The sequence below is a fragment of the Vombatus ursinus genome, unplaced genomic scaffold (assembly GCF_900497805.2).
Source record: "Vombatus ursinus unplaced genomic scaffold, bare-nosed wombat genome assembly UNPS02014778.1, whole genome shotgun sequence".
Lineage (NCBI taxonomy): Eukaryota > Metazoa > Chordata > Mammalia > Diprotodontia > Vombatidae > Vombatus > Vombatus ursinus.
In genome coordinates, this window is record NW_020954556.1 from 29772451 (window position 1) to 29799602 (window position 27152).

The following is a 27152-nucleotide window of genomic DNA, read 5'->3' on the forward strand; positions in this document are numbered from 1 at the left end:
CTGAGACTGTCTACTAAGGTAGGCGAACCCCTACACTGATGAAATCACGGATAAATGTTCCCATCACATTATTACCAGTCGCTCCTTTTGGGGTTTTGATTCCCATTCCTGTCCCTCTCTGGACTGCTCCACGCTGGCCTAGCAGCCTTCTTATCCTCCAAGAAGCTTTTCTCCTTATGGCCTTCTCACCTGGGAAGACCCCTCTGCTCCTATGGCCCCCTCTTCTAATTCTGAGTTTCTCCCAGAACCTCCATTTTGAGAAAGCCTGGACTTCTTCACAAAGCCTTCCTCCTCCCCCACTTCCACACTTTTCAGCTTTTGTATGCTGTCTTCTCCTATAAGACTGTAAACTCCTTGCTGGCAGGGATTATCTTTCTTTTTTGCTTGTATTTTTTTTTCTTGGTGAGCTCTGAGCACAATGCCTGACATACGGCATGCTCAATAAATGCTGACTTGATTTAAAATATAAAAACCTCCTTATAATAAAAATCATGTATAAATCAAATTACAGAGTATGTTGCTGCTTACCTATATTATGGGGGAGAAAGAATGCATGACTCAGAACAACAGACTATTTAAACAACTTAATTATTGAATTCATTAAGCAATTTTTCATTAACATTTATTTTGGTTGAAGAGGTGGGAACTCAAAGTTATTGCAGGGTATGTTTGGCAAAGAAAATGTTATTAATACAGTTTTATTAAAACATTAATTGTATTTACGCTATGTAGTACAGACAGACATTAACAAAAATAAAAAGCACATCTTGAAGAGAATCAAATTCTGAAATACTCTGGCATGTAAAAATGGCACAAGTACGAACAAAAAATCAATCCAGTGGTCCAGTACCTTCCAGGAGAGAAGCAGCTTACTCTTTTCACATCAGTAAATTGAGAAAGAACGTTTTCCTATTATCATTGTGGGTCTTAAAACAAAGTTTACCTGAAAAAACATCGATCCCTTTGTCAGGTAAAAATATAGTAAAACTATACCAAAACTAATACTGAACAGATATTACATAGTAAACCACTCTCTTTGAAAAACTTATGATCTATTTTTAAAAACATAAAATAGAACAAAATTTCTGAATAGGAAACAAAGACTTTGGCAAAGCCATACTTATTTTCAGAGAGAAAATAAAATGTAGCTGCAAAATCCTTTAAGTAAACTAGGAAGAATACTTGAATACTTGTTTAGAATAGTGATTTCGCTATGTGTAAACTGAGTGCAACACTTAACACGTCAATTAAAAGCTGCCACCCTCAGATATCTAAATCTGCTTTTTAATTTAAATACTTTGAATAACTTTAATTAAAAATGAAATAAAGGCTGAAAAATACAGATAGTGCATTTTAAGGAGGTTTTTTTTTTCCAGAAATTTAAGTAAAAGTAATTTCCAAACACATCATTTACTATGTGCTTATGGTTTGGAACTAATTTTCCCTGAGCACTCTTTCTGCTTGGCTAGAAAAATTAAAACATGATCTGCAGGATATAATTTTATTGTGATTTCTTTTGAGGACACAGTTGTGTCCCTACCAAATGTACACAAACATCTGTCTCTCTAGACAGCTCTAAAGCAATCAGTAATCTCACTGTGAAATGTGAACTATTTTAATGGCTGTAAAGTAAATATTTTAAATTTGGGACCCTTGTATACTCAGGGTGCTTCACCAAATGGAAATGATTTAGTGGCCAAAAACTAATAGCTACTATATCAGATTCAGAATGACACTAGTAACACAGAAGGAACCAGGCAATTATCTGTACTTTCAGGCCATACAGCAAATGTAAAAACATTTGTCTAGAAAGAGGAAGAAAAAAAATGGGCTTATAGTAAACATTTTCATTTTTATGCGAAATTTTATGGATTTATGGAAAAATGAATCCTGCCCAACAATACAAAAAAGTTACCTTACCTTCAAGTTTTAAACACTGCAATCTTGGGGTCTTTATTGCTCCCTAGAGACTCATGCAAACCTACATAACATCATTGGGAATTACACTGCACATACGAAGACCAATATGGTATCCCAAGATGTATAATATAATACTAGTTAATGCACATGCATGGTAACACTACCAGCTGTATTTCAATCATTTTTTAACGTCTTTAAAAAAAAAAAACCCACCAAGAAAAAACTTAGAATTTAGGCCTCTTTCCTTTCAAAGAAATAAATTAGGGTTCTCAAATATCAGAAGATTTAAAATTGTGCAAATTTATAAATAAACATTTTCTACATAGCATAACTTATTAAAAAGCAGATTAAATTTAAGAAGTTGCATATTTACAAATTTCATTTTTTTTACAAGATCTAACTGGATCTGCATTCATTCTTCTTAGTAATGTGATTAAGGTAGCTTGCAGTATTCAATAGATAAGTCACTTAAAAGATTAAGATGGCAGCCTTCCAAATATCTTCAAAAAACGAACAATTTCAGATGTCTGCACTGCCTTCTGCTATTTGAGATCTTTCCTGAGGTGTCTTATACAGGACGGTTTTGACCAAAACGACTTTTAGACCTAGGTTAAAATACAAAAATAAACAAATGAAAATTAAAATCAAGGTCTGAATTTATTCTAAATCATTTGGATAGTTGTTATTAGCTAAAAGGTACAGACTTAAATAAATTTAAATTTTACTAGTATACATTCCTCCACTAAAGTTCTACTCCAGTGTCTCATTCTGGGTTCTTAATAATGGTTATGTCAGAGATGGAAAGGGTCAGGCCCGGGGATCAACTTAGAAACAGTGTAGAATGCTGGATCTGAAATCGGGGAACCTTAATTCAAATCCCATCCGGAGAAATTACTGACTACTTTTGTGATGTTGGGCAATTCAATTAATCTTTCTGTGCTTTTCAATGTCCTTATCTATAAAAAATGAGGGGGTATGGACAACTAGGTGGTGCAGTGGACACAGTATCGGCCCTGGAGTCAGGAAGATCTGAGTTCAAATCTAGCCTCAGACACTTGACACTTGCTAGCTGTGTGACCCTAAGCAAGTCACTTAACCTCACTGCCTAGTCAAAAAAAAAAGAAAAAATGAGGGGGCTACACAGGTGAACTCTAAGAGGAAGACTTTCAACTCATACTCTCTGATATCAGGTAAATTCAAAGAGACTTATCATCAAACATTAACCATTAGGTTTTGAATTTCTTGTAGGCCATGGCACCTCATGAGACTTTCTGCAAAGATGCTGACTGTTTCTGATCTGTGTCAATGGGAAGCTTGTCTGATGAAAACATGGCTTTGCTTAGGGAACAGTACATACCAAGAGCACCCCTTAGTAGCATCGTGGATTTAGAGTTGTAACAGACTCTCAAGGTCATTTAATCCAACCCCTCATCTTAGAGATGAGGAATGTCACCCAGGCAGCACATGGCAGAGCTGGGATCCCACACTGCCTTGACACCAGTAGTTAGCTCAAAACAAAGCTGCATTAAACCATTCTGTGTCCCAAAGGTCTCAGTGAGATTTTAAACTCTCAATAGCTTAAAACGGCACTAAGACTTTTGTGACACCCTACTGTAGCTAAAAAGTTAGCATTCTGACATTTTGTCAGTCTTTGTCAAAGATCCAAAAAATACAGTTCTGGAACTGCTTCATAAAGTGCTGAAGTCTTAAAAAAAAATATAGGCATTACCCCTTTAGTCATTTAATTTTCTGATATGAAGTTTAATATACTCTGGACAAAAGGTAAGGACTTCTTCCTATCTTATTCATGCAATTTAAACTAAAATGTAATTTCAAGATTAAGGGTTCTCCTGAACACTAATTCAGGTTCTGATTTACCTTGTGTTTTTCTCTGTGCTGCTCTGTCGTGCAGTGACTGGAATTGAGGCCTTGATTTGAGCTTCAAGCCTAGAATAAATACCACCCGCAAACTGCAAAGTAAATAAATTAAATTATGAAGCTATTCTACGTTGGTTTTAATAATTGCTTTGCTTATTAGTGGGTCCATTTTTGAATTTTGAAAATTTATTTTTAAATTAAATATCTGGAAGATAACAGATGTTAACACTTCTATAGCTAATGTAAATTACAAACTGTCAACAACTACTAATCATCCGCATGGATGCTATTAATCAAAACCAATAACTAATATTAAATTTCCAGGAAAGTCACATAGTACATGGCCAGTAGTGTCAAATAGGAATTAAGAACCTATAATAGGAACAGAAACACACATATACCCTTGCATGTAAGGCTCACAAGTGGTTAATAACCTCTGTGTGCTTTTATACTTGTCTACAAAACTAATTATACAGGAAACACTTTTGACTTTCCAAGGTGAAAACAAATAAAATCAGAACGAAGGCATACTCAAACTCAGAAAAGGATACTAAAGCATAATTCTCACTTCCTTTCCTTCCTTCGACTTGACTCGATCCACGTCACCTAGTCGCATTTTTATTAGGTGCCCTGTTATTTCAGACATCCGGCGCTGATCTGAACATAATAAACGATAAAACTTGCTTACTTGTGCGGAAGCTTTTACCTGAAGACCCTAAAAATCAAGACTTTATGAATGTACATTTGGAAACATTCCTCAGTAAACATGTTTTTGTAGGACCAAAATATCAAGTTGCAAAATCACTTCTTCATGGATTTTCTGGTGTTTAATAGGTAGCCACAAACTAAGAAAACACACAGTTAATAAAAGCAGTTTTTTGGGGGGGGGGTATGAGGGTGAGTGTGGGGGTGTGGCTTGGGGTTCTACTCCAGGAGTACAAGTCTAGTCTAGGTAAAATCAAAAGGACCCATTCCTGACCACAGCTAGATGAAAGGATTTGTATTGGGCTGGCCTGACACTAAAAATATATAGATAATCTCTTTGAAGTTGGACAACTTCAGATATCCCAAAGATACCTCACCTCTGACACATACTTTCTATGTGATACTGAGCAAGTCACTTACAATCTCAGTGATTGATCTGGGCAACTCTGTAAGTTCCAGAGAAGGTGCCAACCTGCATTGGTAGAAGGTGTTTCCTCGTGGGGAGTGCCCCATGGCAATGAAATCACAGGTCCATTGCCTGTCCTGTCCCCACCTATCTCAAACAAATGTATCATCTGGTTGGCAAAAGTAAACAAATGGTAGGGGGCCCTGCTGCTGACCCACAGAGTTTGGAATCTGGGGTAGCTTTTTTAGGGGAACACAAGTGAAGAAGTGTTTCAGGCATTATTATGAAAGAACAGTTATACATTACACAGAGCTAGAAAAGAACTAGTCTAATACTCTTGTTATACAGAGGAGGAAACTGAGAATTAGGCTAATGATTTGCCCAGGGTCACACAGGTATTAAGTAGAAGGAGTCAGGACTCAAACAAAGTTTCTCTGACTCCAACTCCAGCGTCCTTTCTATTGAACCTTGTTAGTATCATTTTTGACTTGTTGCATGAGTCTTTTCAAAGACTGTATGCTAGTCTGAAGTTTCACCAAAAACATATTAAGAAGAATGTCTGTTCCCTGATAGTCTGCTGAGTACTGAATTTGATCTTTTTTTTTTTTTTTAATATATATTTGGCCCTTCTAGGAGGTACAAGGTACTATTTTAAATTTCTTGACTTGTACTTCTCTTATCACCCTGGACCTATGAGCATCTTTTTATACAGTTGGGAAAATTTGAATTTCCATTTCCTCTTTTGTAAATTTTTTGTCTTTTGACCACTGCCACACTGGGGAGCTTATATTAGTTGGATATGTATAAATTTCCTTATAGATTCTGTAACCAGATCTTTATCTGATATGTTTACTTTACCCAACTTCTCCAAAGTGGAAACATATATACAACTTTTTCTTCTAGATTTTTAATGATTTGGGAAAAATAATATTTAGCTTACAGGACTAGTCAGAGATTATTACAGTCTACGGTATTAGGTATGTCTCAAAATCTATTGTTTTTCTTTTGCCATACAGCTATGCAGTTTTAACAAATGAGTCTGTTTCTCACTGTGTTTTGAGAATGGGTTTAGATAGATAGACAAAGCAATTATTAAGCATTTAATATGGCCAGGCACTGCACTTAGCACTGGGCATAAATATTTTTATTCACTGGGCTCTACTTCTGGGTTCTCTATTCTTTCTATATCAGACAGTTTAAAAATATTAAATACGAAAAGACTGTTTCTGTAGAGCACACTTTGTTATATAGTAATGCTAGTGTCCTTTCCTTTCCTTGGTTTTCTAGTCCACTGCTGCTCCTGATATTTATTCTGGTCTACCTACAATCTGGTCTCCACAGTGGAAAAATAAGGAAAAATAAATCCTATCCAAGGGATAGGATAATGAGCTGGGCCCAGAATTAAGATGGAAAAGAGCTGGTTGAATGTGTAGTTTAGCAACATGATAACATCTCTTGGTATATTTCTGACAGCTTATTTTTCCATGTCTGCTGTTTCTAATGTTTTAACTAACTTGTTCTTATAGTAGTTAAAAAAGCTGTACTGGTTCTCTTTGCTTTACTTTGGTTTTTATTTTCTTGTGTGCTTTCAAAAGTAATTTTTCTTCTCTTTAGTGTTTCTTTTTGATGTTTTTTTTGGTGAGATGCATAAGTACCCAGCAGGATCTATTTGATTTCCTCACTCTGATAATTTGGATCAGTCTCTTCAGTCCTTATGGGTTTATAATTCAATACAGCCAAGAATGTCTGGAATAATTATGTCTCCTTTTAGTCAATAAGACTATAATCAAATTTGGCACTATATACATAAATGTGCAGTCAACACAGAAGTACAGTTCAGATGAATTATAACAATTTTATGTCTAAGTGGTATTTTCTTTCAGTGAAAGGGCTACTGAATCACATATTAATGATGTAAGGTGGCCACAGGTCAAGGACCACAAAAAACCCAGCCTGCAAGAATACTTTCTTACATAGTTTAGTCCCTTTATCACTAGTATAATGCAAACAAAAATTATCCAGTTTGAAAAGAATTATACACACATACGTTCCTTACTATTATAAAAGCAGATGCCAAAAAAGGACATATATTATAGTACTGTATGTAGGAGCCTGCGAAGGACTTACAGAGTAGGTTTGTTATTCTTTGTCAGGTTGGTAGGAACAAAAGGGGTATACTCCTATGGAAGCTCAGTTATTACCATGTTGTTCTTGGCAATCTTTAGACTAAGAGATCTGCATCGGACCTAGCGTCACTGTTGCTGTCGCCGTCCCTCAGCAGCAGCGTGATCTTAGAGAAGTCACTTCAAATGCCCTAGAAATCAGTCTCCTCATCTGCAAAATGAGGTGCCTGTCTAGATCACTGATAAGAGCTTCCATCGCTAAGTTTCTAAGAAACTGCTGATTGTGAACATTAAAAAAAAATACCCACCTCTCTTATGTATATACAAATGTGTTAACCACATTAGTATGTCTTACCCTCTTCTCTCTGAGCATCCTGATTGAACCTCAATGACCTGGAGGCATCCCATTTGTTCCTCTGTATACTCACACTATCGAAAAAAAGAGAAAAAAATCAGGTTGCATGCCTTTTTTATTTGAATGTGTGTCTGTGTGTGCGTATGTATATCTGTGTATATGTATACTTATATATGTATCTATATTATAAAAAATACAAGCACATATAAGAAAGGATGCAAAGGCTGTACTTACATGAATGGAGAGGCATCTCTGGAAGTTGACTAAAAAAAAAAAAACAAAACAAAACAAAACAAAGACAACCCAATGATGACACTTAGACCCAACTGTAACACATTTGCTGATTTAGCCACAAATTAGTATTAAAAAAATTATTTCTGATACATAAACTTAGTCTTATCCATACCAACATTTTCACACCTATAACACTTACCCTGTGTGGAGGATGATTATGTTTCATGATAAACTACACAGATCTGTGGAGTTCCTGCTATCACGGGGTGTTTACAGACTTGCTCTAGCCCATTTTAATGAGGCTATTCCTGCCCTCCCTTGAAACACCTGAAGCATTTCCTGATTCCCCACTGCTCGTGCCTGCTCCCTCCAATGACTTCTTTCCTGTTTCATAGACAGCTTATATACGGCCACATGTATCCTCGGGGCCTGACCACAGTGCTTATGTTTACAGTAGGTGTCTAATGAATACCTCATGTTTGACTGACCTGACTGTCCTCGTGCCCTTTACTCAAATGATCTAAATGTTCAAGTGACCTAGGTAACAACTAAATTACTCTTAAAACTTAAAATTACCTTATCTGATGATTTTTCTTTCTTTTGAACACATGGTGAAGACATCTGTTTTTTTGGCTGTTTGGTGAACTTCTTTGGCTTCTCTTTTTTCCCTATAAATAAAAATGTTATTAAGTCATAAACTTGTTAATATTCTATTGTTGATTTCTGGTTATCCTGTGTCTTTTGGTTTTACGACACTGGAAAGTGAGATTTTTCAGTAACCATGGTGCCACAGAATTTGCAACCATGAAGCACTGCCAGGAGAAGAATGATGCTAAAAGCTGGGCTTAATATAATAAAAAAGTGATACTCCCTAACTACTTATAAGCTTGGTGCTATATCAAACTACCAAGGGAGTATTTTAGAGAGCTGGACAAAATAGTAACAGAATTTATTTGAAAGAACAAAAGGTCTAGAAGCTCACAGGAAATAATGAAAAAAGTAAGAATGAAGAAGGAACAGCACTTCCAGACAATACATAATATTCCAAAGAAACGATAACTAAAACCAAATGGTACTGGTTAAAAACAAAAAAGTACATCAGAGAAACAAAGCAGACAAGAGACAATAAGAAACAATTTAACTCAATAACCCGGGGTTTAGTAAGCCACAAAACACGGTTACCTGGGTAAGAACTTCCTGCTCTATGAAACTAGAAAGCAGACTGGGAGGAATTAGGTTGAGACCATTATCTATCATCCTATTCCATAATAAGCTCCAAAGGGATATACATAAGCAGAATATTAAAGGTCACAGCATTAAAAAAATTAGAAGTGAACTAGATCAGAGACCTTTTATCGCCATGGCTGGCGAGGAATTTCTTAACCAAACAAGGGCCAGAAACAATCATGAAAGATGAAAAGATAATTTTGATTACATGAAAATGCAAAGCTTTTTCATGAACAAAACTGGTACAACTGGGATAAGAAGGAAAGCTGTCAAGTTGGGGAAAAAATATCTATGTATCAAATATCTCTGAGGGGGTCTGACTTACAAGATGTAGAGGGAAAGAAGACAAACATATGTGACCTCATTCTGAAGGGGGTACCCACACCAAGATGACATCAGAGATCCTCGAAAAAAGTGAAGGAAGGTTATTTGTGTATGTGTCACACAATCCACTTGCACTCTTAAACCCCTCCCCCAAAAGTAAGCTTCACCAGGCAAGGAAAATCTTAGTTAGTGCTTTGGATATAATGTTTAATAAAAGTGTGTCAAAGTAAATTTGAAATGCAGCTATGAACACTGATGCTTGTTTTTAATATAGGTTATACCTTGCTTTTTAGTTACTTCTTCCTCATCCCCAACCTCATCTTCAGTAACTTCAGACCCAGTGGTATATTCATCCTCTTCTGAAAATAATGACTGTTGTTTCTGAATTAAAAAAAAAAACACTTGTGAAATAAATTCTCTGCTTTTTAATCATAAAGAGATGATCTTGTTTCTAGCGCATTGCTCTCAAAGCAGAAAATACAATGTAATTACAATGTAACGTTTGTTTTGGAAGAACAGGTCAAATGAGAATAAAGAAAGAAATATCATGGTCTTCAGCAATCGCTGGACCAGGAGCTTCCATATTTAGGGCATAGTAATCATATTGTACATTTGTTTTCCCCCAAAGTAACTGCTACAACCTTAAGAAAAAACAGATATTAAATAACTGTCTCTTGATTTGAGGGGGCTCTGATTCCAAACTGAAAGCCTAACTCTCTTATGTAAAGACCAAAATAATGATTCCTGGCATTAAAAGTCTCATATTTCCTGCACTACTGCAATTGGTCACATGCTACCACTTTGTTTTTTATACATTCCATTTAGTTAGAGTCTTCTCCAGCTCTTCTAAACCTATATATTATTTTGGTGTGTAAACTATCATGAGTTTAAATGTTGTTTTAAATTTAAAAGATAGAAGATACTTTAAAATTTCATTCAACTTAAAAAAAAGTTAATACAGTAATGATGAAAGGCTTAGAAAAGATGATGGCACCATTAAATCAGACATGTCAAACAGCATGGTGGATATTGCCACTCTAAGAAAATATTGCCAAGTACAATAAACACAAATTTCTCACTCTAACAGCTACAAATTTAGCTGAAAGACCAATTCACTAAAATTTCTGAAATAAAAATTGGCTAAGATTCAGTTAAATTCTTTTTTTTCTTTTTCTAAGGAACTCAGGAAACATAAACATAGTCATTTACCAGTTGCAGAGTCCAATTTTTCAAGGATAAGAACTGTAAGGAAAGCAGAAAAATACCAAATTAATAGCTATATTTCTAAACTGATTATAGTACAATTTAAATTCTGTGTCTCCTACTGCAGAATTACAGAAAATGATTTAAACTTACAAACCCAGTTTACCCAAGAACTCTCCAACAATTTTTTTATAAATTAAAGGATCAGATTTTAAAATCATGCATGTTACCAAATTATTTGTTGAAATAAATATATGAATAAGAAAATCTTTATAGTTTAAGCTTAGAATTATAGTATGCTAAAGGTCCCCTGATTATTTGTATATATTTGAGGTTTGAATATGAGTTCAGGAGTATGAGCTATGGGAGCCCATATGAAGCAGACAATTCAAAGTGGGGAAAAAAGCTAATGATAGGCATAACTAGAAAAAGGCAGAAGTCATAAGGATATGGTAAAATTATAAGGGGATGGAAGCTAGTGAAGATCTTCATGGGACTTGCAGTTTTACTGGTATAGATCAGGATGGCTTCACTAGCTTAGTTTTTAGTTTGTAAAAATTAAAAGTACCCATGTACAAAAGGTTAAAAGAATCCAACATACAACAATTCACTTCTTATAAGTGAAAAGAACATTTGTTTGTTTCTAACTTACCAACAGAAAACCAAAGGATAGAATTACATTTTTCAAGTTCTAAAATTCTCAAACTTGGAAGAAAACTTATAAAAAAATTTTAGAGTAAAATGAAGGTCAAACGACTTGCTATAGATTACATGATAAAAATCTGAACAAAGTATGAAAAAAGGATTCACTCACAGCATTGATCTCTCCAGTTCTGGGACCCCAAGGTGTATTTGGCTCTAGCAGACCATCACAGTCTAGGCCCTTGTCATCAAATAAGCCGATTCCATAATCACTTTAAAGAAGATAGAATATTCTTGGCATAACAGAAAAACCCCGATAACTTTACATTTCATCAAATTTAAGTTGAATAATTCTTTAAGTTTACTGATGTTTTATATTCATGCCTAACAATATAGGAGAAATACACTGTTTCTTGAGTATGAGGTCTATCATCTCAAAGTTGTATTTTCTAATATTAGTGATTTGCATAATAGGGTTGCCCATTCTAAAGGACATTTAAATCCTCTTCCCCCTACGTCTGCCAGAGAGGAAAGTGGGTTATTGGGGTTATTACTATTTCTGAAGCACCTTATAATTTTTAGCAGCAGCAATGATATATTAAACTCTCTAATCCAGTTGTAATTTCAGTAAGATATAATTTCTAGAATGCTGACACTAATTAAACTTCTTTCCTAGTGTTTTTAACTTGAGCATTTAAATAAAGGGCTTAAACAATTAAAAAAACCAACACAAACAAAAGACAATTCAAAGATTAGAGAATTTCACCTTGGTGGGGTCTTTTCTTACCTAATTATGTCTTTAGGAAAAGGTACAACAATAACATCTCTGTGAATGAGGAGATCGTCCAGTATTTTAGAAGATGAACAGGTTAGCAAATCCCCACCTTCACCTTGATCACATAAACCAATCACATGGTCCCTCACTTTACAACCCTGTTACATAAGAGACATCAGATTAGATTGTTTGTTACAGAAATGTTTGCTCTATGGATTACTGTTTGATTCCATCCCATGATAAGCTACTTCTTTGCAGAGGGTACATTTCCTATTTGAATCGATGTATTTAGATTATACATTTGTCTCAAGAAATCACTTCACTCCCAACACTGTCCATAAAGCTGATAATTAGACTTGCCATAAAGCTTAATAATACAAGAAGTAAAGTACCAAAATGAGACGAACAGAAGAACCAAAGAGTCAACCAAAAAATAATGACTTTCATTATACAATGAAGAACATTATTTTTCTACAAATCACATGTCTACACAAAAGATATACAAAGTTAAAATGGAAAAAAACTAAACACAAAGTAATTGATCATCATCATAAATCTCAGGAAAATACATAATGCAGCAGTCATGAATTGATGCAACATCTTTGGGCTTGACAAAACAGTGCTAATTTGTTTAAAATTTTAAAGTAGTCTGATCAAAAGAAGCTGTTTTCCCCATATAAGGAATGAGAGAATTAGGAAATCAAGCAGTCCAACAGGTTATTCCTTTATCCCCAGACAGTCCTTCCTTGAAGATATTCTACATAAATAAATAGGAAGTATGCCATGTATTGCTAGGACCATGGAATATGAAACTGGAGGATTTAGGTTTGAATTCCGATTCTGCCACTTACTATGACTTTGGGTAAATCACTTAACCTCTCTATTTTCTCATTGGTAAAATGGGATGGCATAGTGGATGAAAAACTAGCCTAGGGTTCAAGTCTCAGCTCTGACATACTGGATGCGTGACCCAGGATAACTAAGTTAGCTTCTCAGTCCTCGGAGCAGCTCTCTCAGTGGCAGAGAAGGTACCTTGGAAGGTCTGCATTGGCAGAGGAAGTTCCTTCTTGGGAAGCTTCCATAAAGAAACCACAGACCTGGTTAAAAAGAAAGGGGTTAATATAATATTTATATTACTATGGAAGGTTACAGTGACTGACACATTGTTCCCAGGCCTACTTGTCAATCACTGTTGGGGGAAGTGTCATCTAGTCCCCTGATGTCTGTCACATAGCCAAGTCACCCCCTTCCTGTGATCTTTTTCGCCCCTATGTGCAAACTGTCACGTTCTTACTATCTTGGGGAGGAACTACCATGCAAGAGCCCAACCTCTTTTGTTGGTACTGCCCCATCTGAATTGTCTTAATAACCTATAAAATAATAATATAAAAAATAACCTGTAGAAGCTGGCCCCACTTTGAAGTCATAGCTGATCGTCAGTGATCAGCCCATCAATGTGTTGCTACCTTTATGCACTTGTAATAAAACTCCTTTTAATTCTCATTGTCCTGAATTTTGCCTTGTTAATTAGGGTGAAAGCCCAAATGAAGAATTTTCCTTTCAAAACTACCTTCTTCATAGGGTTGTGGTGAGGATAAAATGAGATATGTGCTTTTTGTAAATCATAAGATTTTAGACTTGCAAGTTATTATTATTATTCTTGTTATTGTCCAAGGAATTTGAAATTGGAATATCATTTTGCAAGTTCTCATAAAGAGATCCTCAATGTAAAAAACCTTTAATGTAAATTTTCCTCGTCAAGCAGGTAACTTTGACAACCTCATTAAATTTTTGATGAATCAGTAAATTCTATCAATGAAAATCAAACATGATGAATCTGAACAAAAGCTCGAGTTTATCTGGCCTAGGGTCCTCAATTTTATGACAAAAATTTTCACTTAGAATTAGTAAGTTTTCAAATTTTTCTAAGGGAACAAAAGCCACATTGAAAATTTACCTTCGCAATCTGGGTAGGATCAAACCGAAGAACCTTCTGGTTACAGCAAGGATATATTCCAGTGCCAGAACAACTTGATGTATTCGACATACCGGGATAAATCACTGGCTCCGAGTGATACTGACAATGGGAAAACTCAGTGCAGAGAAAAGCCTAAATAACAAAGAAGACATACTAATAGGTATGTATGTGTATATACATATATAATTACTTCTTTCAAAATAAGATTTTCACATTATCTTCAACATATAATAATTTAAAACTTGAATTTGCCAAACATGTCAAAAGTTTTCTAATGAAAACTGATCCAAGAATACCACTTAAAGTTCACAGAATTATCCTAGATTTAGAGTAGGAAGGGGCCCTGAGAGGTCACAGGATCATCTATCTAGAGCTGGAAGGAATCTCAGAGACCGTCTGGTTAAAATCATTTTACAGATGAGGGAAATGACCTAGGGAAGCTGGGACTTGCCCAATATCATACAGGCAGCAAGTGTCAAAGGTCATTTAGTCCAACCCCTTCATGTAATGGATGAAGAAACTAAGGTCCAAAGAGATAAGTTGCCTCCCCCAGGGTTGTACTAGTAAAAACGGCAGAAAGAGGATTCAAACTCAAGTTCTCTGAGTTCATACCAAGTGCCCTTTCTGCTGTATTAATATGTTATATTATTTTTAAAAGAGTAGATAAATAATTCCAATGTTAATGGAAACTATGGTATAAGTCTAAAATTAGATGAAAATACTCAAAATTGTTTAGAAGTATCATGCTAAGATTTTCAGATGCACTTATAAATGGAAAAAGCTAACAACTTTAAAGAATTCCACTTTTAAAGCATTAATGACATCGAATAAGGCATGAACACAGAACAGTCCGCCCTCCTGAATCGTTCCTCCACTCAGTCCTACTCTAATGCTTCATTGTAGCACGGAGATGACTCCAGCTCCTTGAAGGCCATGCCAGCAGAGAATATGCTCTTATAGGTTCTACCATGCCGGAAAGGCTTCGAGTACAAGTCCAATCTAGGCGAGGCACGAAGCGACTCATTCTTCGAATGCACAACCACGAAATAACAAAAAAAGAGGAACCCTATCTTCCAGTTTTGCCCCCATCTCCTTCCACTTCTACAGTGACGGGAGAAGCAAAAAAAAGGCAAGAAGGTGCTAAGAACGGAAGCCTTCTGACTGTCTATAAACATTAAATGCTGTTTCTTTAATGAACAGTCAATCAACATACTATTACAGGACCTAGAGCATATTAATCTTCATGTTCTTGTGGTAAACAAAGCCAGAAGATAAAAACATTGCAAACGAACATAAGGGACCTCACTGTTCTTCTGGGAGCTTCACAGAGGTGTTTTTTAAAGCACTGCTGCCATTTCCCATACACCACCACCCTCCTCCCTCCCACCAAGAGCACTCTCTCTTAATAGTTACACAAAGAACAAAGAGATGGACCACATCCGATAGCACACACCCCACTCCTCACCTGTTAACTTTCATCTCATTATTAAAAGGTCTGTTTTATTAGCACTCCTTGCAATGATCTGAGTTCTGAAATTTTAAAATGCTATTTTTCTTTATATTACTGTAGTTATGTATCTTTTGTTTTTTTTTAAGGCAGTTGGGGTTAAGTGACTTGCCCAGGGTCACACAGCTAGTAAGTGTCAAGTGTTTGGCCTGAGGCTGGATTTGAACTGAGGTCCTCCTGATTTCATGGCCGGTGCTCTATGCACTGCGCCACTTCGCTGCCCCTTGTTATGTATCTTGAGTTCTTGGTTCTGCTTACTTTGCTCTGCAGCAGTTCCTATGAGGCTTCTAAAATTTCCCTAAAATTCTTCGTTTGGGTTTTTGCAACAAAATAATTCTATTACATTCATTTACCATAATCTGTTCTGCCATTCTCCAACATAAACACCTTCTGGCTTTTTTCCCCCTGCCACAAAGAATGATGCTATAAATAGTCTGTTAATGTTGAACTGATTTTTATGAGGTCCTTTTGTCACTGGCTTCATTGGAGTATATGCCTTATACTGGGATTCCTGGATCAAAGGATATGAGTGCTTTAGTGAGAGCATATAGTTTCAAACTGTTTTCCAGAATAGCTGAATTAATTGACAACTATATCAACAAAGGATTAGTGTGACAGTCCTTCACAGCCCCCAATACTATTTCTGTTTCTGGCCACAGTTCATGTACTTTCATTTTCATTTCAATTATTAATGATTTATATCTATTTCACTGATCTGATCTGTATTTCTTCTGATAACTGTTCACTATCCTTTGACCATTTACCTACAGGATAATGACTCTTGGTTTATATACTGTGTCAATCAATTCCAGTTAGTAGCTAAGGAGAAACTGAAGATAAATTTTACTCATTAAGATGATTTTTTTCATTGCTTAGCCCAGACAAAAGTACAGTAGTTGGAGAGATTCTTCACTCCCCCCATTAAAAAAATCAAGAAAATACAACAGTTGGAAGAATATCTGACATTAACTGCTATCAAAAACTGACCTGGAAAACAGAACAGGGAAAAGATCATGTAAGAATCATCAGGTTTGGAGACAAAGTGAATGTAAAAACAAAAATCTCAGACAGCCTATTTCAAAAAAATCATAAACGAAAATTGCCCTGAAGTTTGGGACCAAAGGACAGAGTGAAGATCTATAGACAACAGGCACAACTGGACACGCCAAAAATAACACATTCAAAGTGTGGTTGCCAAACTCCAGATCTCCCAGGTTAAAGGAAAAAAAAATTCTAAGTGACTAGGAGATTACACATGAACTATGAACAAGAAAAGATCAGAATATGATATATCAAAAGACAAAGGAAATTGGCCAGTAACCAAGAATCATAACCTACAAAACTGAATATATTCCCAGCAAAGGAAAAAATGAATAATTAAAAGAATTGATGACTGTCATGCATTCCTGTTGAGAAAAACAGTGGGACAGAGACTTTGAAAGTAAATACAACATAGATAAAGAAAAGAAAGATTAAAAAAAAGTTTAATGGACTAATTTGTGTTCAAGTGCTTTTATCCTGAAAGGGGGAGAAAAGTCTATCTCTAAGAGTTAATGAAGGAACAAAGAAGACAAGCTGTGTATGGGCTGGGGCATTCAAAGGCATTGGAATAATAAGAGAAAATTTCTAATAACTGAAATGTAATAGCTCTAATATTTCTTTGTTTTTTTGGGGGGGGGGCTAGGCAATGGGGTTAAGTGACTTGCCCAGGGTCACACAGCTAATAAGTGTCAAGTGTCTGAGGCCGGATTTGAACTTAGGTCCTCCTGACTCCAGGGTCAGTGCTCTATCCACCGCACCACCTAGCTGCCCCTCTAGTATTTCTTTGAATTCTGATGTTTCATGATTCTTTTTTTTTAGCTGTTTCTTCCATTTTTTTTTAATATTGCATCCATGACTATGCTAGAATTTTCTAGTTTCTGTGCTAGACTATCTATTCCACTTATCTCTTCCTTCAGTTTATGAGGGCTTAATTGCTGAAGATCCCCCTTGCAGAGGCTCTCACTGAATGAGGGGAGACTGCCAGGAAGGACTAGTTTTTGGCTAGTGTAAACTTGGTCCGTATTTTGTTTTAAGCTTTCTTTGACTGAAGTAACCATTTACAGTCACTTCTCAGAGCCCAGAATTCACACTAAATTCTCTTCTTCCTGGGGGGAGCAGGCAGGTGTGTATAGAGAAGTCTTCGATTGCCATGAACAATGGCAACAATGGATGGTCAGACTGGCACAGACTCTAGACTGTCAGTAAGGGCCTTCAGTGATTTCTCCCGACATGCACAGTTAATTTCAAGCATTCTTAAACTCCATGTTACTTGTATCTACCTCTTTGAACCAAGAGCCAACTGTGAGAGTGGGAAGGGACTTAGATCGTATCATGGTATTCTGGGCCAGGCCTAACTCAGGCTAGTCCAGCAATTCAATCTCAGGATCATGTCACAATGAGGAACTCATGGACCATAAAATGCAATTAAAGCAACTTTACTTAAATAAAGATGCAATTCCTAAATTTAAAAAGGATGCTAACTCAAATAAAAGATCACTCCTTAACACCTCTACAGTTACTGCAGCAATCAGGATGAGGAGGTCAGAAAAGCGTTCCTTCAGAACAGGATAGAAGCCTTTGAAACAAAATCCCCATAGTCTTGCCCTTTAATGTCTTAAATGACAAGGGATCTAAATCAACGATGAGCATGAGAATGGCCTCTCCAAGCCCTTTAAAGGGAAACCAGCCCAGCCTACATAAAATAGGTGCCACTCCTACCACACATGGAATACTTGGTCATTTTGTCTTGCAGTGCTTATGATAAATCTAAGCAAAAAGACCACTAATAAGACAGAGGCAGCATAGTACAATTTTTTAAAAGCCCTAAGTTTGAAGTCATGAACCTTAGTTGAAACCCAGTTCTATTACTTACTACCTTGGTTAGTATGGTCAAACCAATGAAACTCTCTGGGTCTTGGTTTCCTCATTAGAGGAGGTTGGATTAGATGACTTTTAAAAGTGCTTGTATAAATATTATATATAACAAGTGGGGGAAAAATGCCTAGAGATGTAGGAATCACATCAGATTAAGCTTTGGTGATTAGTTAAAACTATCAGCAAGTTAGAGCAAAGGTCAAAACCAACATCAAATTATAACAAACGTTAAAGATAAGAACGTTAGCAATTACAAAACTGTCAACCTGACCAGTTAAAACAAGTAGCTGATGTTTAAAAGTGGAACATTTTAAAAAGGGAAAATAATGACCTTGATAAAGCAGTTGCCACAATAAGATAGCCAAAAGAGCCCAGAAAATGCCTTAAGCTACAAACACTTGCCCACTTTGCCAACCAAAGAGACCCAGCAGTTAAAATACAAACCCGTTTGTAAAAGGCTACAGAATTAATGCAACTACAATAAGAGAAAGTGTTGACAAGAAAAAAAAATCAAACCTTTGCATGAAATTTTTGACTCAAGTCAATATCCAAGATATACTGGAAATCAAGACAAATACATTAGACCAGGAAACATTCTCCAGTAGTTAGATGGTGAAAGGATATGAACAGTTCTCAAAAGAAAAATGCAAATGATCAACAACCATATGAAAAGCTTTTCCAAGTCACTAAAAAGAGAATTCAAATTAAAACAGCATGGAAGCTTTATCTCATATACAGCAAATTGATAAAAGATGGAAATAAAGAATGTTGGAGGTGCTGTAGTTAAAAAAAACAAACAAACAACAAAACATACATACTACTTTCTATTACTCTCCTTCATCCTTGTTTCACATAAAGAGATGGCCCTTATCCTTACCAAGGCAAACCTTTCTACATGTACAAGTAATCCCATTCCAACCATCTTCTCCAGCAGACTGCCCCCTCTCTCATTCCACCCATTTCCCCATTTATCTCCATTTTCTCCTTATCTACTAGCTGCTTTCCTACTGCCTGCAAACAAGCCCATATCTTCCAAAACCTCAAAAACAAAACAAAACAAAACAAAAAATAACCCTATTGATCCATCTATTCCTACTAGATAATTGTCTCGTATCTTTTCTCCCATTTGAGGCTAAACTACTTGAGAATTTCCTTTCCTTTGAATATCTTTTTACCTCTATACAGTCTGGCTTCTGACTTCATCATGTAATCGAAACCACTCAGTCCAAAGTTATCAATGATGTGTCAAATGAACTGTCCAGTCTAATGGCCTCGTGTGCTATTCTGATTGTTTTTTAATTGTAAAAAATATGTTTAATCAGCCAAAATCTACCTTCTCAACCTCCCTTGACCAACCACCTTTCCCCAACTCCAATTGAGAATACAAGAAAACCAAAACCAATTAAGAGTATATATAGTCAATCAAAACAAATTTCTAATTTTGTTTCATTATGACTTCCGAGAGCTCTCTATCAGGAGGTAGGTGGCATATTTCATCATAAATCCTCTGGAATCATGGTTAGTCATTATGCTGATAAGAGTTAGCACTACAGCACTGCATCACACTTATATACCATACCTTCTTCAGTCACCTCCCAATTATGAGCACTCCTTTAGATTCTCATTCTTTGTTGCCTCACACAGCTATAAATATTTTTGTATATCCTTAATTTGTTTCGCTTAAAACTAATCCCTCTCTTAATCTATCCTCCCTCTAATTTTCCTTCCTTAACCCTATTTTCTTACTGAGTGAAATGCATTTCTGCATCAAACTGTGTGTATGTGCATTCTTTCTTCTTCTGATCAGTTCACATAAGAGTAAGGTACAAATGTCAACCATTTTCCCCACCCACTCTCCTTGTTAGTATTGATGTCTACTTGAATTCCCTGATTATGAGAGATAATTTTCCCATACCATCCTTTCCCTCCTGCCATCTCCAATGTAAGCCTCTACTCTTCTCTTAAGATCATCAAGACATGGGGTAGCTGGGTGGCACAGTGGACAGAGATGGCCCTGGAGTCAGGAGGACCTGAGTTCAAATCCAGCCTCAGACATGTGTGATCCTAGGCAAGTCACTTAACCCTGATTGTCTCACAACAACAACAACAACAAAAAATCATCAAGACATACAAGGACCACTCCCAAGTCTTGTCTAAGTGGACACCTTCTGGGATGACAGGGTTCAGAGGGCTATATGTGAACGTAAGTGACTGTGAATGTGTATGTAATATGTGAATGTAAGTAGTTCATCACTGTCTAGTCTTTTATCATTGTTCACTCAAGGTCACCGTTTTATATTTCTCTTTGCTCCTGCGTTTGATTTTCAAAGTTTCAGCTCTGGTCTTTTCATCAGAAATGCTTGGAAGTCCTCTATTTCATTAAAAGTCCATTCTCCCCTTCTACTGGTATCGCTGTATTGATTTTGCTGGGTAATTTATTCTTGGGTGTATGTCCACATCCTTCATTATCTGGAATGTTGTATTCCAAGCTCTCTGCTCTTCTACAGAGGTGGCTGCTAACTAAATCATGTTTGATCCTGACTTTGGCTCCTTGGTACCTAAATTCTTTCTTTCTGTCTGCTTGCAGTATTTTTTCTTTGACTTGAAAACTCTGAATTTTAACTATGATAGTCCTGGGAGTTTTTACTCTGTTTTGTTTTTTCCAGGAGATTATTGGTGAATTCTTCTATTTTTTCATTTTTTCCTCAAGTGCTCTCATTTCATTCATGAAAACATTTTTAATTCCTTTTTTAAAATTCCTGATTCATTTCTTTTAGGAATTCTAGTTAAATTTTTACCCAAACTAAGTGTTTCTCTGAAGTTTTGCTTGTAGATGTTTGGTAATAATTTTCTTCTTTGGGGTTTATGTCTTGATCTTCCCTGCCACTGCAATAGCCCTTTATGGTGGCATTCTTTTTTTGTTGCCCATCCTTCCAGCTTACCTCCTGACTTCGAACTTGATGTTAGGGCTAGGCTCTGCCACACCTCTAGAGGGAATACTTAGGTTGGTCCTATTACTGCTTTCTTGGGAACACTAGGGACTGCGGAAAGCTCTACTAGCTCTGAGTGACAGAACAGAGTGACTAGGCTTCCCTTTTAGTCTGGGATTCTTGCCTTGGTTATTCCTCTGTAGGCTGGGCTACATGTTACAAATGAGACTATACCTGGAGTCTAAGTCACACAGCTGCTGCTGGCTTCTGAATTTGCTTTTCTCCATTGGGAGGCCCAGGTTTTCCCTACCCAGAATGAAAATGTAACCTCCATGCACAGGTCCCCTTCTCAACTGTGACCCATAATTGGGTAGTGGGTGAGGACAAAGCTATCAGCTTGTACCTGTCCCGGTTGCAGTGCCCTGGAATAGGTCCAGGACCTCTTCTTGCTTTAAGGCACGGTAATGCTCAGGCAATACGTGCTCCTGGACCTGTCCTCAGCATCAGCAGACCTCTCCTTTATATTTCCTTACGCTAAGCTAGACTGGACAAATGACTTGCTGTGACTTTTTCTGGATTTCCTCATCAGGATTTGGTCTGGTGCATTTTAGAGATCTGTTTGGAGCAATTTTGTGGAGGAGGGCTCACCTATGCTGTTTCTCTTCCTATCACACTGCTAATGTTCTGCCTCTAAGGCCTTTTTTCAATCCTCATCCTTCTTGACCTGTCTACAGCCTATGAAACTGTCAAACATACTCTTCTGCTCCAGAACCTCTTCTCTACAGGTTTCCACGACACTTCTCCATCCTAGATCTCCTCTTACTTATCTGATCATTCTTTACTTGTATTGTACTGATATTCTCTACTTGTTCTTTCCTTGTCTTCTTTGCTGGATCTTTATCCGGATTCTATTATTAAAGGTGAATGTTCCCTAAGGTTCTGTCCTGGTTCCTCTTCTCTTTTCCTTCTATATTATTTCATTTGGGGACCTCATTAGCTTTCATACTGTCAATTATCATTTCTATGCTGATGGACCTCAGATCTACCTATCCAGCCCTAACCTCTCTCCAAACCTCCTGACTCATATCTTCAACTGTCTATTAGACATCTTCAACTGGACGTACTGCCTACTACTGAGGAGAATGAAGCTAGCAGATCTCTTGAGCTCATGAAATGAGCTGTAAATGCTGACTCAATATCAGCATTAACTCTGCCCTCAATATGGTTAGACCTTGGGAGCTGGCTGCCTGGAGGAGTGAACCAGTATGGGTTAGGAATGGAGCAGGTCAAAGTTTCTGTGCATCAGCCCAAGAATAGCTTCTGAATTTCCAGCTTGGGTATGACAGAGAGACTTACCTCCATAAAACATAATAACTCATAAAAACAAATAAGGAAAAAACTGCATCGTCTTAGCACATGTACAGAAGATATCTAGTTGGAGGAGACCTTTTAAGACTATATTTGTATTTCCTTTTATCAAACAATAATAATCAACAAATAATAAACAGTCTGGTACTGGCTAAGAAATAGAAAGGTAGATCAGTGGAATAGAGTAGACATACAATACACAGTAGGAGATGACTATAGCAACTTTGCATTTGATAAATGTAAATATTTAAGCTTCTGGGATAAGAATAAACTATTTGGTAAAAATTATTGGGAAAATTGGAAAGTAGTCTGGCAGAAATTGGGTATAGCTCAACATTTTATACCATTTACCAAGATAAGGTCAAAATGGATGCATGACCTAGATATAAAGGAAGCTATCATAAGAAATTTAGAAGAACATGGAACATATTACCTATCAGACTGAGGAACAGAAGAATTTATGAATAAACAGGAGATAGCATTATGAGAAGTAAAATGGATAATTTTGATCACACTAAATTAAACAGCTTTTGTACAAATAAGACTAATGTATGCAAGATCGGAAGGAAAGCAGAAAATTGGGGAAAAAAATTTATAGAGAGTTTCTTGGATAAAGGCCTCATATCTCAAATATACAGAGAACTTTGTCAAATTTATAAGAATATGAGTCATTCCCCAACTGATAAATGGTCAAAGGATAAGAACAGGCAGTTTTTCGATGAAGAAGTATATATATATTTATAGATAGAGAGATATAGATAGTCATATGAAAATGCTCTAAATAATTATTGATTAGAGAAATGCAAATTAGAACAACTTTACTATCAGACTGGCTAAAATGACAGAAGGGGAAAATGACAAATGTTGGAGGGGAAGTAAAAAAATTGGGACACTAATACACTATTGGTGGAACTATGAATTGATCCAACCATTTTGGAGAGCAACCTGGAATTCTGCCCAGAGAGTTATAAAACTGTATAACCTTTGACCTAGCAATACCACTAAGGTCTCTTTCCCAAGGTGATCAGGGAAAAAGGAAAAGAACCTATATGTTCTAAAATATTTACAGCAGCTCTCTTTGTGATGTCAAAGAATTGGAAATTGAGGGGATACCCACCAACTGGGGAATGGCTAAACAAGTTGTGGTATATGATTGTGATGGAATATTACTGTGCTATAAGAAATGAAGAGCTGGTTGATTTTAGAAAAACACAGAAAGACTTGCATGAAATATTGAAAAGTGAAATGAGCAGAACCAAGAGAAAATTTTATACAGTAACAGTACCATTGTTCGAAGAATAATTGTGAACAACCAACTTATTCTGAGTACTATAAATATTCAAATCAACTATAAAGGACTTATGATGGAAGAAGCTATCCACCTCCAGAGAAAGAACTGATAAAAAGAAGTATGGATGGCATGGTTTCATATATATTTATATATCTATGTCAAGCATAGGAAGATCTTTTATTCTCTGTACCTTTCAGTACTTTATGACTATAAAAATGTAGTCTCCTATGGAATATAAGTGGAAGTTTTATTGTTCCTTCATGTTTTCACAAAGAAAAAAAATATTGATTTAACATTTGAAACTGTCAAATGCAAACATGGAAACAACACCTGACATTTGACCATAAGATTTTGCTTCGTTTATGTAGACACTGAAGAGGATATAAAGAAGACAAAAGTACTTACTTGGTGACATCTAGAACACGTCAGCCAATTGACGGTCCCCCACAATCGCCAGTACACATCTCTCCAAGACTTTAATTCCTCAAAGAGACTAACCAAATATTCATGAACTTCCCAAGTTTTATCTCTGAGAAGGAGAGGATAAATAATCTTATTTTAATGAACAGCAACACAAGCAATTTATTTCAGACTTAAAAAAAATTTTAAGGCTTCTACTTTCAGCAAAGCTTCTTAAATGATCAATTTGACATGACTTATGGTGGAAGATGAATGAAAACTATATTTGAGGTACTTCGTTATTGGGCCAGAGGATGGAAATGAGAGTCAATAAGACCTGAGTTTGCATCCTGTGATGCTTATAGTGAAAGTTACATATAGTGACCATGGGGAAGCCACTTAACATCCTGGAGCCTCATTTTCCTCATGGATAAAATAGCAGTAATAACTCTAGTACTGATCTCATGGAGTTGTTGTGAAACTCAAATGAGGTAACATAGGTAAAGCAATTTACAAACTTTATGGAGTTCTATGTCCCTTATCATTATTGTTAGAAGAATTTGTTCTCCATGTTTCTTAAAGATCTTGCAGGTCAAATTCAATTATAATAAACCTTGGAGAGTGCCTATTTTATTGTACTCAAATTATTTTTACAATAATTATCATAAGAGCTGACATTTGTATAGCATTTGTTTTACATATAGTCTTGTCATCAACTAATGCTTGAATTAAGTGGAATGCTAGGGAAACAGAAAGCTTTGTCATACAGAAATTATTGTAAGTATATGTTGTAACAATCCAATAGGCATCCTTGGTAATTCCAAACTTTTTATCATTTTATCACATCTCTATCAGTCAACTAACCAGCATTTATAAAATGCCTACTAGATGGCAAGCACTATGCTTGGCCCTGGGGATACAAAGACAAAAAAGTTCCTGCTTTTAAAAAGCTTATAGTATGTCAGAGGAAACAAAAAAGTAAATGTATAAGAATGTTAAAACACACACATCTACAAAGTAAACACAAAGTCACTGGGGGTAGGGCAGGGCAGGAACTAGCAGGTGAAAGCATATACTGTCCATCTCAGGTTGAAAATGGAGCACGTAGAAGCTACCCTCCTGATTAGTAGTGGCACTGGCCCAGTAGTAGCCCTCGTCCTTCCAACTCAGGCAAGACACAGAGACTCAGTCTCAAAAAAAAAAAAAAAAGATTGTGATGGACATAAGTCAGCATTTTGTCTTAAGTACATCCAAGCTGTGTTATGATTAAAATTATCATGTTATGATTAAAATTATCAAATGGCATTTCCTTCTAATTAAGTAATCTGAGAATCTATTGGTTGGGCTGGTAGTTTTTTGGGATGAGTGTGTGTGTGTTTTAATGGAGCAAACTCAGAATTCTTTCTCCTGAAACCTGATTCATTGTTGTACTCCTAATAAGAAATCTGTAAAAACTAATAGTACTTCATAGCGGAAATTTTCCCTGATGGATTCATAAAAGCACTTCCTTTTTACTATTTTTATTCAGAGTAGTTTCATGACAATTTTTTGTTTTTAATACTTTTTTTTTAAATCAGCTTTGAACAAATTCATTATGCAATATACATACACAGCATGGAATAGCATAACACTTCACCTTGAAAGCTCTTTATCAGAGAACAAGAATAACAAGAGTCCCTAAGGTTAAGGGTGAAACTTGAGCAACAATGAACATAATCTGTTCTACTCCAATGCTGTACACCAAATTGAAAAACAGTATTACCCATAGCTCTTCACATACAGTAATAAACCTCATTAATTCATTACTAAAAATGGTCTGTTATTTGGAATAATACTGTCATCTGGGTTCAGAACCTCCAAGTAATTCTCCTTCTCCTCTCTTTTATTTTTTTCTTTTTTTTTGGCGAGGCAATTGGGGTTAAGAGACTTGCCCAGGGTCACACAGCTAGTGAGTATCATGTGTCTGAGGCCACATTTGAAATCAGGTCCTCCTGACTCCAGGGTTGGTGCTCTATCCACTGTGCTACCTAGCTGTCCCCTAATTCTTTTTCTTTTTGCAAGGCAATCAGTGTGTTAAGTGACTTGCCCAGGGCCACACAGCTAGTAAATATCAAAGGTCTGAGGTTGGTGAACTTGGGTCCTCCTAACCTCCAGGCCGGCGCTCTATCCACCTACCCCCTACCTGTTCCTCTCCACATAAGTACTGACTCTTCATTCTCCCAAACCTTTCATATCTAGTCAGCTGCCTGGTCTCGTCCAGTCTACCTCCCTAGTATTTTCTATGTCTGTCCCCTTCTCTCCCCTCAGAGGCATGGAAATATTCTGTAAATACAAGAAAAGTTTACATCAAAGGAAGTCTAGCATCTTATTTTCACCACACCTTATGTGAATATAAACAATGTTTCCATGTTGGTTTATGTTGATTTTTCCTGGAATGCAAGGAATTCTTGTTTCTGTTTCTTTAGTTAGAAGCTTCTTACACAAACAGCATCTAAAAATAATTTGAAAACAAAACAGAAATGTTCAAAGTTATAATTAGGAATATATGGTTCAGTGAAAAAGGTCTGTCATATAATTAAAACTGAAGAATTATTTTACCTGTACAACGTTGCCGCATTATTCCGAGAATCTGGGTTCTGGTACTCTGGATCAAAAAGTCTTTCAATCTTCTTACAAAAAAGTTTACTGTTAATGACAAATATTTCTGTTTTCAACTGATTGCAACTATATATTTGATTTTTGACACAAATATTACCTGGTAGTACTATGAAACAAATTCATCCAACTGTACAGGGAGCAAAGAAATTAGGACAAATTCTTGGCTTATCTCTACTGGATGGGTTAAAATTCTGTATTGCTATAGTTTGCTATGCAAATTACTGCAAAGAGGTAGTGTTTTAATCAAAAGTCTGACTTTGTAAGAAAGTCAGACAAAACTTAAATGTCTTCCCTTCTGTCCTCTTTTGCTGAA

At 36.2% G+C, this 27152-nt stretch overlaps 1 protein-coding gene across 2 annotated transcripts in view; it reads right to left on the bottom strand.

Annotated features, from left to right (window-relative positions):
- Window positions 1–2147: 2147 nt before the first annotated feature.
- KIAA1841 (KIAA1841 ortholog) overlaps window positions 2148–27152 on the bottom strand; it is a 66510-nt gene continuing 41505 nt past the window's right edge. Inside the window, exons 8-21 of one of the 2 annotated variants that reach the window (XM_027865537.1) lie at window positions 26780–26866; window positions 26562–26672; window positions 24188–24311; window positions 13750–13902; window positions 11805–11950; window positions 11190–11289; window positions 10382–10414; window positions 9454–9553; window positions 8198–8289; window positions 7622–7650; window positions 7388–7461; window positions 4367–4455; window positions 3799–3890; window positions 2148–2525 (exon numbers count right to left, since the gene is read on the bottom strand). In XM_027865537.1, coding sequence (XP_027721338.1) covers window positions 2489–2525; window positions 3799–3890; window positions 4367–4455; window positions 7388–7461; window positions 7622–7650; window positions 8198–8289; window positions 9454–9553; window positions 10382–10414; window positions 11190–11289; window positions 11805–11950; window positions 13750–13902; window positions 24188–24311; window positions 26562–26672; window positions 26780–26866 — 1267 coding nt within the window. In that variant the 3' untranslated portion in view covers window positions 2148–2488. The remainder of the gene's footprint in view (window positions 2526–3798; window positions 3891–4366; window positions 4456–7387; window positions 7462–7621; window positions 7651–8197; window positions 8290–9453; window positions 9554–10381; window positions 10415–11189; window positions 11290–11804; window positions 11951–13749; window positions 13903–24187; window positions 24312–26561; window positions 26673–26779; window positions 26867–27152) is intronic. The other variant, XM_027865538.1, reaches the window with a different exon arrangement.